This window comes from Coturnix japonica, chromosome 4, assembly GCF_054131305.1.
Source record: "Coturnix japonica strain WE chromosome 4, WE-NBRP24, whole genome shotgun sequence".
Lineage (NCBI taxonomy): Eukaryota > Metazoa > Chordata > Aves > Galliformes > Phasianidae > Coturnix > Coturnix japonica.
Window position 1 is genome coordinate 37,623,981 of NC_140666.1, and position 13,886 is coordinate 37,637,866.

Here is a 13,886-nt window from a genome sequence, read left to right on the forward strand (position 1 = left end):
AGTGCCTAATCCATACAACTGTTAAAATACCTTCTGAACAATCACAAAGCTCAACTGCAAGTCACTTTCAATGAAGACCTTGCTTTTCATATCTGTCTGAAAAATGACTTTCTTGGCATTATATAAACACACAATTACAATGCTTACACAGCATTATTACAGGTTCCCAGATATGTTCATCCACCTGTTTTAAGTCATCTTTTTTTTTTTTTCAGTAAAGATTTCGAGGTTTGAACCATCAATTATATATGATTTATAGAGTATGTGAGGAATGAGTTCTCAGTCTCTTTGAGATCAATGTGCTACAGTTCAAAGAAAGAAATGACAGTGACCTTTCATAGCTGTATAATTTAAGGCTCTTTTCTAGGTTCATGCAGATAGTCCCAGGGCTTCCTGCACAGGTTACAATGGTGCCCTGTGGAAATACAGGGAGCAGCAGGCCCAATTGCAACATCAGGGCCTCTGTCCACTATGCTCTTGTGGAACATTCATAAACAATATCGAATAACACAATAAATATTAGGTATAAGAATATTTTGTGATTATTATCCTTCTAAAAACATGCTTTCATATTCTTTGCCTTGTGGGTCTTCTCTGTAAACTAAATTTTATTAAGTTTGACTTGGAAGAACGAAAAAATGTATCACTGCAATTGCTGAAGTTCAAATACAAAAACTAAAACTGTTCCCTTTCTTTTTACAGCCACACTTAACAAAGCACTCCAGACATGTTTCCACTTCAGTTAATAAATTAATCATAATTCATGTATTTTCTCATTATGATGTTAATAAAAAGGGGAAAAATTATATACAAAAAAGTTTTTTGTTTTTTTGCACCATGTATGTCAAAATACATATAATATAAATATTTTACTAAGCAGAGCTTTGGAGAGAATTAGTCTCAAATGCACCTTTCAACTCAAAGCCAGCAGATGGTGCTACAGGATTCTTGCTTTACGCACAGTGTTGAGCTACTCTGTCCACCCATTTTTGAGAAACAAAGAATATTTGTTACGTCTCCAGTTAAACAGTGTTAAAATATTACTGAATTATTTAGTGGGTTTTTTTTTGTATTTTTTTTTTTATGAAGGAGGACACACACAATAATACAACATATACAAGTCAGAACATAAATGTATGGCTGAACACTGAAGAGCACACCGGCTGTTTTTAGATGCTCAGTGTTATACTACCACAGAGCAACTCTTTTCTTAACAGACTGACCACAGTGAATGGCATTGACAGACTTATTAGCCATAGAAACTTCAAGAATATTTTAATGTTTGGAGGCTCTGCAGATTTTTAGCTCTTATGGCAAACCATTCAACAGAAATTAACAATATTAATAGCAGAATTTCTGCAATTACAGATTTAAGGACATTATGATATGCAGAAAAGATACTGACAAGGGTAGTCTTTTTAACTACTTTTTCTCTTTTTGTGAGAACATAAACTCTTATGTAAATAACTTGCAAAAATGGTTTTGTTTGGGAAGTAATCATTATATTATAAATAATTATTTGTGCTATAAACATTCAGAATGTAGAATGTTGTTGGCACTGTTAGTATGTGTTTTGAAACAGAAAACAAAGGTCCAAATCATGAAGAAATTTGGGAACAAAGATGTAGGTAAATTCAGAATGAGAATAAAGATAAGTAAAGAGGCAAAGAGCATTTTTTCTACCTGGTTAACATCAGGCATATGATCTACTTGAAATGAGTGTGACTATTCACTGCGTGGAAAGGCAAGCATGTACGTAAATCTTCATAGATTCAGGTTTACGTGATAATTGTTTCTGTGTACACAGAAAACATCGCCTATAGCAGTACTTTTGTATCAACGAGCACAGAAATATCAATCACGCCATATTTTCAAAGTTTAAATCACTTGCATTACTGACATAAATAATTATCAAGACTTCATTTATTAAAAGTTTGCATTTTCCAACTGAGAAGTGTGTATAGCCATTCATGAAAGCAGATTTATCTGAATTTGCTATACTCAATACAATTTCAACTAATGAATTCTTTCATCTTCAGACTGTAGCTCTCATTTAACAACCATGCTAATCGAAAACCAGTCTTTCAGAAATTCAAATGCAGACTTAGGAATTGTAGCAATATTACAACAATACAGCTTCTACAAGAAGTCAAATAGAAAGTACCTAGACAGCTATGTGACAAGACAGGAAACTAGTGACTGAATGTTGAGTCCTTTGGAAGATTTTGTATTTTATAAATTGAAAAGATAATGTATTTTACATATTTAAAGAATACTGATATGATGATAAATGTTCAATTAATCTTCTCAATTAAATCTCAGTTAAATCCTGTAATTCTCTAAGTATGAAAACACGTGTTTACATTTCCATATTTGCCCTGCTACACAGCTACACTACTAAAAGCACTAATTTCTCTAAGACAATTCAGAAAACCTGAACAGAATACCCTCTAAAAAATATAAAACTATGCAATGAAAGCACCACCGCCACTCTCACAATGCAAATGTGATACACACAGAGAGTAACATTTTCCAACTTTATGGGCTAACATAAAAGAGGTAATATAATTTGTTTTATTCACATATGTGTGGAAGATCAATGCAATAACTCAGAAGAGATTGCATTAGTATTAGTGGTAGTAATACAGTTATACACCAGCTCTGTATTTCACTAGTACTGGACACTCTTATTGGTTAAGTATTAATTTCATTAAGTAAAACAAATTTCAAAATTAAATCTTTTTCTTTTTTAAAAAATGAAAATTGAAAATAATAAGATCAAATCTGCGTAATTTTTAAAATTAACAGAACTGCCTCATTGTAGTCTATGAATATAGTGCAAAGACAATAGAATAACACTTCATGTTTACCTCAACTATGGAGATGCCTACTTTTTTTACAAGCATAAAGAAAATGTAAATGATTAAATTAACTACTGTATACCTCCCCTTTGACAAAGCACAGCTAAATAAGAGAACTACAATAAAAACAAAAGAAATTAAGCAACAAAAAAATTTAAAGGTAGACTGAAATTCACTATTCTGACTGACTTCTATCTAGCAGGTAGAGGTGAGGAACCATTAGGATAGAAGGAAATGGGATATAAGAAGCTACTTCAGATGACTTACAAAATACAATTAGAATCAATATAGAAAAACAAATAAAAACTCGATGAAAGGAACTGGTATGAATGTTAAGAAGATATGAGAGTGCTCCAGATGCTTTCTAAGATGGAAAAAACCAAGAAGATAGCTTTTTGAATTATTTGTGTAAGAAAGGTTTCAACATACATAGGCCACTGTTCTGTAGGATCTCACGGGAAGTTAGTCTACAGGAAAAAAAATTTTAAAAAGGTAAAATAAATAAATACTAGCAAAAGCTGCTGTAATGCAAAAGAGCGATAAAATAGACATCAAGACACCAACACCAGCTGGCACAACTGAAAGTTCTTCAGTGACTGCAAATACAGGAAAACGTCAGGCAGAAAGATTTTTCTCTATCATTATAGGCAATTATGTATGACCAGGGAAGGATAAAAACAGGAAAGGCAAGCATGGAAGAGATGCAACCAGCAAAGAAATCAGGAGCAACAAGCATTCTGTAAACATAAGAATATGTTAACAACTTCACATGAAGTTGTTCTGCTATTCATTAAGCAGCAAGCAATATCAGTAAATGGCAGGCATTTTGAAATATTTCAAGTAAAATCCTTGATAACAAGACAAGCTGCAGTCAGATGTGTAAGTAAAAGCAGCAATGAGAGCTACTGTATCAAACAGAGAGTACCTAAATAAAGTAAATGTTTGGAACTCAGTTGGCCTGGTAATTGTAATGTGAAGACACTCTGAAAATGAACCTAAATAATTCGAATCATATCTGGTGTTTTACAGGGATTAAGTAAGGTTCTGCAAGGCTAAGAATAATCTTTAAGAATTAGGAAAAAGAAGAACTCAAATTAGAAAGTTGTCCACTTAAATCCAATCAACAGAAAAACACTAGAATAATATTTGTATATATAAGCACACAGAGTTTCCTCAAAGCAAAAAAATAGAGTAGAAGCTGATCAGGATTTGTCATGAATAAATCATGTCAAATAAATTTGTTTTGCTTGCACTGGCAAAGTAAGAGGATGTCTGATCAGGGATATGCTACATAATGTGACTTCAGTAACGACACCAGCAGTTTCACACCATCAATTTCATATAGAAAACAGGTAAGCAGAATAGGTTGGAAGATGTTAATAAGGTTCAGATAACAGACCAGTTGGAATGCTGCATTCCAAAAGTTCTTCACAGTCAATATAGAAAATGTATCAGTGGACATTCTAATGTCTAGCATTTTCTTCAATGACCAATTCGACCAAAATATACAAACTAAAACCACTAGAATGTAAAGCCCCAATATATATCAAAGTTTTTTATTGCAGGTTGAACAAACATCAGTCAAGAATGGTGTTAGCGTAGCTAAGACTTCTGTGAAAAAAAGGGAATGGATCAGGTGACAAAAGTTCCTGCTAAGCCCTGTTTCCTAAGAATCTGTTATTACAAAGTACAAAGCAATCTCTCAACCTAGGAAATACCTAAACACCAATGGTTGCTGCTTGAGCTTCAAAGTGGGAGTAGAATCTGAAAGTGATGCAGACCATTTATATGCAAATTACTTCCTTAGTCTGTTTCCCTGAGCTATCTTGTCCAGTTCCTCTCTCCCACTCCCACTTCTCACCTCCCCTCTCTTCCCACTGCACTCCAAGCAGCATGCTTCTGCAAGAACACCGCCCTGTCCAAGCAGCCTCTGCAAGAAGTACATCCCCTATTCAGGAGCTCCGAGTCCTGAAGCAGTATGTCACATCTTTATGTGGTACTTTGCAATTAGATCAGGGGCTCTCGATATGCAAAAAACAGCCTTGTAATGGAGATCACACATTGGCTTCAAGGGGTACTTAGGTGAGAGCTGCATCCTCTTGCTCCTTCCTCCCACCACCTCCCAAAGCCAGCCACATGCCAAGCAAAGAAATGTAAAAGCCCCTTATGCTATCTGAAGTGACTTTACATCTCCACAGTAAATTATGCTAATTAATGTGAATTCAACATGGCTTTGGGCTTTTCTAAAGGAAAACTTTGTTCTTAAGTTATTTCTGGGCTTGATCAGAAATTGTGCACAGAAACGTTACTGCATTGCAAAATGCCTGTGCACCAAACTGAAATACTGCCATGTTTCCATATTTTCCAAAACTATTTATTTAGAAAGAATAAACCCTACATTTGTGCTTGGTGGAATATTTATTGAATTTCAGGTTTTAATTTGAGAAGAAGGAAAAAAAATGACTTAACATAAATGTAATCAAGCTGTTTGGTAAAGAATAAAAATTGTCTTCAACAGATGTATCCCATGCAGGATTTAATTTAAATTAATCAAATTTGGTTTATACTGATAAGTGCACTTGAGAGTTATATAAAGTATGCAGACAGTGTGACTGTGCAGATACCATTTCTATAAAAAATCAATTTAAAAGTTAAAAATTGAAGAATGCAAATAATTTATATTTTGCTAACATATTTCTTTTGTTAAACCAAAAATCTAAAGAATTTTTCCATTCAGTCCAGTTGGCCAGAAATATTGTCCTTGATAAAGACTATAAAACAAAACACTTATTTATCACATATGCCGCAGCCCACCTGGCTTGTCATCTTGTGTTAAGTACCATTCTAAAACATGAATACATGCAGCCAGAGATCAAGAGCACAGAGCTTCCTAAAGTAATAAAACCAGATAAAGGAACTGAAATAAAATGTAACTGGTGAACTAGTAGGTGCCCAACACAGTAATATTGACTGTAACTTGGCCATACTTGTCTGCTGACTGATATACATCAGAGCAACAAGGAGCTAGGAAAGAAGGAAAACAATATTCCTGGTTGAGATTATTTTTGCTGAAACTTCTCTTATCGTGACTTGGCTATGATCATGGATGATTGTTTCTGTTAAGTCATTCTTAAGATGGAAACTAGAGATAAATAAATAGAGGAAAAAAAATAGAAAACTACCTAAAATCATAATGAATAAAATATACTTTGAGTTAAAATATCATAAGCTTCAGATACTAACATCAAGCAAGTTAAATATCTAGTGTCCCACTAACAGATGGAAGATACAGTTGCAGTAACAGGGCTCCAAATCTAACAGACCTGGTGGTGCTTTCAATTTCTGACAAAAACAGAACTAAACAGAAACAGTTCTTTTTATTTCTCTCATTTAAAAAAAGAAAAAAAGATTGAACTGAGACCCCTATACAAAGCTCCTTCTGGGAAAAATTAAATCCATGAGATTATCATCTCTTTGAAGCAGAAACTGTCTTTCTCTATATACGTCTAGGCCAATGTATAGTGCCACGAGATTCAAATTCATTACAAAGGTTCCTAGGCATGCTATATCACCAATAAATAAATAAATAATGACAAATACTAATCACAGGAGTTATTGCGTTCTCTTAAAGTATAAGTGGGACTACAAGTAAAGAGTATCAGTAGTAACACTAGCATTAATGTTGAAAATGGCGAAATTTTAATATCTCAGAAATCTGTGTCAGAGAAGATAGCCAACGACTCATCTAAAAAAATAACTACTCTAGATAGATGGCTTACATTCTCTGCCTGAAAATCCTGCAATTTCTGCATGTCTTCAAATAACCAACCAACATCAAGGAATTTTCAAATGAGATTCAGATATTGGTTCTGATATTTAACAGTTGTGTTTACTACTTTGTGTTACTTCAGCATGGTTCATAGGATGCAACTGCAGTTGAGCCACTTGTTTTTGTGTTTTTTTTTCTAAGAACTTTAGTCAAGTAAAAGATTAAACATGGAATACACTTTACCAAACTGATTATCTTGGAAGCTCTTGAATATTCTCATACTTTATATTAAGTCAGTTATAACTGCAGAATATACCAGATATAGCAATTCTTCTTGTTTTCCAGGTGTCCATTTTATCTTTTGCAGAAAGTGGGTAAACACACAAGAGCAAAGATTAAGCACATAGCACCCGACCAAAATTCTAAATAAAAACATGTTTTTGCCTCCTTCTTTTACATAAACATCCTACTCAGGCCATTTAACATCTCATTCCAGTGCCCTGGTCTAAACTAAAATGCAGTATCTGCATAACTCTATTGATGGCTGATAGTGAGAACCTATACACATAAGATTACAGTTACAGTTACAGCATACAACTAGTGTTACATACATACAATTAGTGTTTCCTAAAATTTTATTATGTGTTCAACCAACTAAAATTTAGACAACCTCATTGTGAAATGGGTTTTTCTTACCTCTTGGATTATCACCAACGATATTGGTTTTGCCATTCCAGTACCAGAGCAGCAATGTTGCATCACGTGACCCTGACAGAATGTAACAATTTCCTCCAATATATGACTCAGAACGAGCAAGACAGGTGACAACATCCCAGTGTCCAAATATTACTTGCATCAGTTTACCTGAAACAAATAAAATCAAATGTTTTAAAAGTATACTTTAATCTTTGCCAGACACTAATTAAATGTATTATAAAGTATTTTAGAAACAATTAATAAAAAAAGGTTCAAAGAGAAACTAAAGTAGATAATATTCCTCTTTTTCATCACTTGATGGAAATATTTAAGAAGTGCAGTAGTCTATAAGTTTGGAAAAAATTGTTTAAAATCCATAAATATCATACATTATTCAAAGGCCAACTATGCCACAAGTGCTTGTAGGTGAACAAAACAAAAAAAACAAACCACTAATCTCATACGACTTCCTCATACTTTTTGTTTCTCTCCTCTAAAAAGAGCTATCCTCCCTATATAGCAGTATCAAACATAACCATATGCACTTAGATACTCCTTTCTGAGAAAACAAAATTTTTTAGTTAATGTTATATTTGACAGCTATGCTACAAACAATTAAAAGAAAAATAAGATTCAAGTCTCCACACTACTTAATCTCAAAAGCTGTATAGAAACCATTTGTGCTGCTGAAGGAAGATTTTATTGTGCTTCTGCTGTTTTGAGAACCTATGGTTTATGCCAAAGGTTTTTCCTGTTATAATTCTCTTAAGAAAGAGGACCTCTTTTTGTGTAAGAGCTAAAATATAATTGAATTCAACACTTGTGATAACATGCTATTATACCTTATCGATTCTATCAGCCTTTGCTGTTCTGCTGATTTCAGAGCTAGATTCTCATTTTAATTCCAAGCAAAATAAACTACAACTGAATTTATGATACTTAAACTACAGCTACAGTTGCTATACAAGCAGGAGACACAAAGAATACAAATTTGCTGATACCCTTTTGACAGTCCTATTTTGCTTGTAATCATAATTAGTTATGCTAGTATCAAAACACCCGATGTATGAGTCTTATACACGAGTCATAACCACATAGTCAGAATCATGGAATATCCTGAGTTGGAAGGAACCCACAAGGATCACTGAGTCCATGTCTGGGCTCCACACAAGCACATCCAAAGTTCAAACCCTATGTTTGAGGGTATTGTCAGATACTACTGAACTCTTGGAGGCTTGGGGTTGGGACCACTTTGCTGGCAAGCCTGTTCCAGTGCCCAAATTTCAGTCTCTATTTATAGTTAATAATGATATAGGTGAAAACTAACAAAATAACACAGGTTTCTTCCACAGATATAAAATGAAATATATTGTCCAGCATTAGAAGAAAATAGCTACCTATTTGTGTAAATAAAGGATTTATACATTGATTGTTTCTTACTGCTAGCTAATTTCTCTCAAGAATTTTAAATTCATCAATGAGAAAATTAAACTAAAATGAGTCTAATAAGATGTCTGTATAATGAATGTATAATGAATTATAGTCAGTCAACACAAAAGATATGGAACTTCTCACTTGAACTTAAGGATTGAAAACCAAGAAAATGATAGATATGTTGTCCAGTTAGAACATGCAATGAGAATTTCATTACAGACCATCCTCTTTTGCAAAATATTTGGTTTGCCAAATGTGAAAAACACTGTTAACTAATATATTTAAGAAACTGTGAAAAACACATATGATATTCTCTATGGATTAATAACCTACTGGAAAGCTTGATGGCGCACACATACATTAACCACATCGGGTCATTAATCCCAAAGAAATACCTTGCAGTGAGGTCACTATTTCTATCATAAGATAATGAAAGGGAGAAAATCATACCTATTTTTTTCTGGAGGCTCCATGGCATTTAAATTCTTTTGGCTCTTACAATGAAAAATTCTTTTCTATTTGGCACAACACATGCATGAATTCAACTGTTTGGATACATGCCAGCTGACAGACTAATTTAACTACTGACATTATTTTGATCAGTTTATGCTATACAAAAGAATTCAGAGGCTCCAAATCAGTTTTTCTAGTATACCATAGCTTTCAAAGGATTTCATAAGCATTTCTTTACCAGATTTCAAGACTTAATTTCCAGTCTTGAGGTAGAGAGGTTTGTACTTATTCTACAATGCTTACTTATATATCATTCAAAAAGTTCTCTAGCATTCAAAGACAAACACGCTTAAATTCAAGAAAGTGGTCTAAGAAATGAATTGTTCCCATACATCAAGCTTCTGAAAATCTCATTAAAACCTTTTACTTGTCAAACTAGTATAAAAGCAGGTATGACTTTCATATAATCATTTGGAATATGAAGTATAATGCTATGGCTAAACCAAGACATGAACAGAAAAGCTTATAGGCTATTCCCGTATTTTAAAAATATATTACCTGAGTCAGTAGAATAAACTCGGAAACTCTTGTCCCAGAAGCCACAAACCAAGATATAACGATTGTCAGAGGTGATGACAAAACACTGGGAATGTACCTGAATACTTTGGTCTAAGAGGTCAGTGATTTGCCTTCTGTGCATACCTGTATTGCTGGCTGAACAGAAAGATACAAAAATCAAGAAATTTCAGCATCTGCATACAGAGAACAAAGGCACATTTTAGAACCTTTATGATCACAACTGAACTATTTCTTACTGCTGTTACTTGTTTTTGTGACAGAGGAATTTTCTTTCTATTTTTGCTATAAAATACTTATTACACTTCTGGGAACAATGACAATTCCTTGTAGTATATATTCCAAAACAGAGAATATCCTTTCTTTAAGTAAAATGCACATGACAAATATAAATGAAAGATTGAAGAAAATGAATTACATATAAAAATACAGTTAGATTCCCTTCTTAAAACTTCTATTACAGGAATTTAAAAACAAAAAGAAAAAAAAAATGGAAACCAGTGATAAAACAGTACAGATAGGTAGTCGTATACATCACAAAATGTAGAAAAATCATGACAAGCCCAATGTGATTTGTTGTTTATTTTTCTTTTACTGTGATATTTATTTAAGATCTATTTGATAGCAGGATTTAAAGTAAAATATACATTTCCTGATCCAAACATATTATTCTTAAAATTAAATTTATTTCAGGAAAGAAAAGAGAGTTGTAGCATGTTTTACTCACTATAAATTACAATACATTATTTATTTATTTATTTATTTTTCAGAGGGAGTTGATTTCAAAATTCAGGGAAAATAATTTTATAATCTCTATAAGATGGTCAAATTATACCCATATTATTCCGGACTTAATGATTATAGAATTTATCTAGCAAAATGGCTGCACGGCAACAGTCTATATCTACATACTGATTCCATGCAGATCCTATTGATGTACATACCCAGTTTAGAAATCAATTCTCACAGGTTGACAGAGCTGTCATTCTACCCCTATCTAAAGAAGTTCATTTTTGCTGTGTGTACAATGCTTTTATAAATGCTTGCATCTCTTCTTTTTTTTTTTTTTTTCTTAAACTTCCATCCTGAAATTGCCAGTTAAAAAACATAGCTAAGTTTGCACTCTAACAGAATTAAAGGAAAAAAGAAAAATCCTTCATTTTTGGTCCTGTGAACTGTCAGACAGCTTGTTTGTATTCTGATGCTAAGTTGCTTGGGCTTTTCCTTTTCTGATCACATGTAAGGTTCAATTAGCAATGCTACAGGCTCCAAAGTTATACTCCAATTACACACACTCCCCAAAGTATGGGTCTTTATGAAAGAACTGACCAAACCCTGACTATGTTAATAGGAAAATCAGCCCTATGTAAACTAATAAACCTCTATAAATAAAAAACCACGAATTGAATCTATTACATTGAGTCATTAAATAAAAGTGAGACATTCATCCACCCCTTTCTAATAAAAGGAAAACATACGCAAATTTAACTAGTGATGGTGATCAAAAGATGCAATATCCTTGCAAAATGAATACTAGTATCTCAATGCTAAAATTGAGTGGGCCATATATTTCAACTTTAAAACTGCTCTGCAATTACACATTAATACCCTCAGCCTGAACAGCAGGTCTATGAAGAAAGGATTGATCTCCTTTAATGATAAAGCCCTGGCACTGTGGTTTTATTTTTCACAACACGGTGCAGTTAAGAACCCCACTGTTATTATGAAAATTTCCTCAGCAAAGGAGCTCCATCACATTACCAGTGCACCAATTCATCATAACGTGCCTCGCTCCTGCTCATCAACAAGTCTGAGTGATGAAAAGATCCAATATTATCCTGACAGTACTTCATGCACATTCTCAATCACACATTATTACAGCATCCATATTAATTTTCACTGACACGCGTCCTAGGCCTGTTCAAATTAGGCAAACCAACGAGGGGGAGTTGATGAAATACCAGCATAGCCACAGCTCATTGCATTCCAATTTGCATGCAAATGGTTTATCAGGAAAATTCCATTCCCAGCAACCAGCAAGTGAAAAACAACCGTAATCTACACTTCAGGGCCACCATACAGAGCTTAATGAATCGCAAAGAGAGAAGGAAGTGACAGACCTATGAGAGGATCGATTTCCACTGGCAGCTGGTAAGGCTGGTCTTGTACAGCACCTTGATGAGCTGCAATTCAGGAAAGAAGATTTTAAAACTCTGCTTTTTTTTTTTTTTTTTTATTAAATGGGATGCCACAAACATTTTATAAATCAAAGCAACGTCCACTTTTTTTTATTTAACCATCCAAGATTTTTCTGCACCACTTGAACTAAAAAATAAATAAGTAAACAAACAAACAAACAAACAAATAAATAATCCAGGTGCTTTCACAGGCTGCTTATTAAACATTTATTTTAGATTAGTGCCATTCTGAATGTATGCCATCAGCAGCAGCTCCAGTCCTGAGCCATAAGCTCCAGCAGATGCTTTACTGGCAACCTCTCCTGTCGCAACAAAACAAAATTAAGTGGTAAAGAGCACTGAAAACAAAATGTGACAACCATCTGCTGACTGTAGCAGATACTATTTTCCCCTCTACTTTTTAAAGCACTGCTTTGAACAAGTGAAGCACAAAGGACATTTTTTTAAAGTCGGTTTATGATGCAGTCAGGGAAATCTCATTGTCATGCAGTATTTAAAGAATCATCTATCATCAAAAACTATTTATTTGCAGGTTTGCATAGCAGTTAATATATAATTCTGCAGACCTACATTTCATCTGAGCACCTGGCATACTGCTGAGATGTTTATCATCTAAATTTTCCTTCAATTTTGGGGTTTTTTTTAAAGCCTTTTTTTTTTTTTTCCCCCCCCCACAGCTTCACTAAAATCACACAAGCAACCCCCACCAAACAGCCCAAGACATTCTTGGAAGTGGAAGAAAACATAATGGCTGAACACTTATATCTATGAGTTTTCCAACTACCCCACCATAGATTAACACAAAAATTTGTGTTGATTAAATGGCTTCATATGTGATTGGGAAGTCAAAGCACTATTGTAATGAAACACTAATTCAGAACAAAATAGGAAATCCATATGACAAAATAGAGGTGATCTGTTAGGCACCAGTGCCATCAGGTATCAGCAAAGCCACTAAACTCATACAAAAGCAGGAATGAAATTTTTAATTACATATCAGTGACAAGTGGTCACCTGGCAACTTAACTTTCTCATCATGATGCCTCATTAGCAAAGACAATAATATTCCCACAGTAGGAGATAAGAATGGTAATGACACCAGTCCTCTAACCCTAGCAAATCCCATTTTGGTATAAAATTTGAAGGTAATAATAGAGAAGGCTTATTTCAGGTGTCCCTATAGAGATCTCTTAAATATGGTATACCATTAACAGCTTGTAGGCTTGATCAGTGTCGCAGTGGAGTGAGGAGGGGTGGATTTGGGGTTTTTGCTTAGTTGGAATCTGAATTTCTGTCTTGAACTGGCAGTATTCTTGAGCACTTGGTAAAGGCAGAACAGCTGAATAATGCTTCTCAATTTAAAAAAAACAGTAATGCGAAAGACTACTGCTCTCCCTTTTAGAGGAGGGAAAAAAAACAGAATCTAAAGGTTTTGTTCACCTCACAACAGTTGACTACTGCAACCAACAAGCAGCTGCTACTCCCAGCAATTGCTTGTTTGCTCACAGATCTCCAGCCAGCAGACTTACAAGGAAATCAGCATATACTACTACCACTTTTGATCCTCTTATCTGCACATGACTGTTGCACATCCTCAGAGACTACTTTTTAAAAGCTCGAGTGTTTTATGCCCATGGTCGCAAATTCAAGGTTTGAGTGTCTTGTAAATAGTTTTTGCTTATAAGCTGTTATCAGACCAGCCTCCCTTCCTTCCAACCTTTATTTGTAAGCATTTTTTGCTAAACTGAAATAAGACGTCGATGTTACTATTTGAACAAAGTTGAGAGGCAATTTGTAAGAATTAAAAAAAAAAAGGGTGGGAGTCATCTGGCTATTTTTAAAATATAACTAAGGACTGTGGGTGCAGATTTCTTAGCAGGAATTTCAGTGATGTGAGCA

At 34.1% G+C, this 13,886-nt stretch overlaps 1 protein-coding gene across 6 annotated transcripts in view; it reads right to left on the reverse strand.

The window, feature by feature from the left end:
- Positions 1-13,886, reverse strand: part of LRBA (LPS responsive beige-like anchor protein) — a 344,265-nt gene that overhangs the window by 17,026 nt on the left and 313,353 nt on the right. For all 6 annotated transcript variants that reach the window (XM_085546513.1, XM_085546512.1, XM_085546511.1 and 3 more), the window contains 3 exons: positions 11,910-11,972; positions 9,772-9,927; positions 7,327-7,494 (listed from right to left, as the gene is read on the reverse strand). In XM_085546513.1, coding sequence (XP_085402639.1) covers positions 7,327-7,494; positions 9,772-9,927; positions 11,910-11,972 — 387 coding nt within the window. The remainder of the gene's footprint in view (positions 1-7,326; positions 7,495-9,771; positions 9,928-11,909; positions 11,973-13,886) is intronic.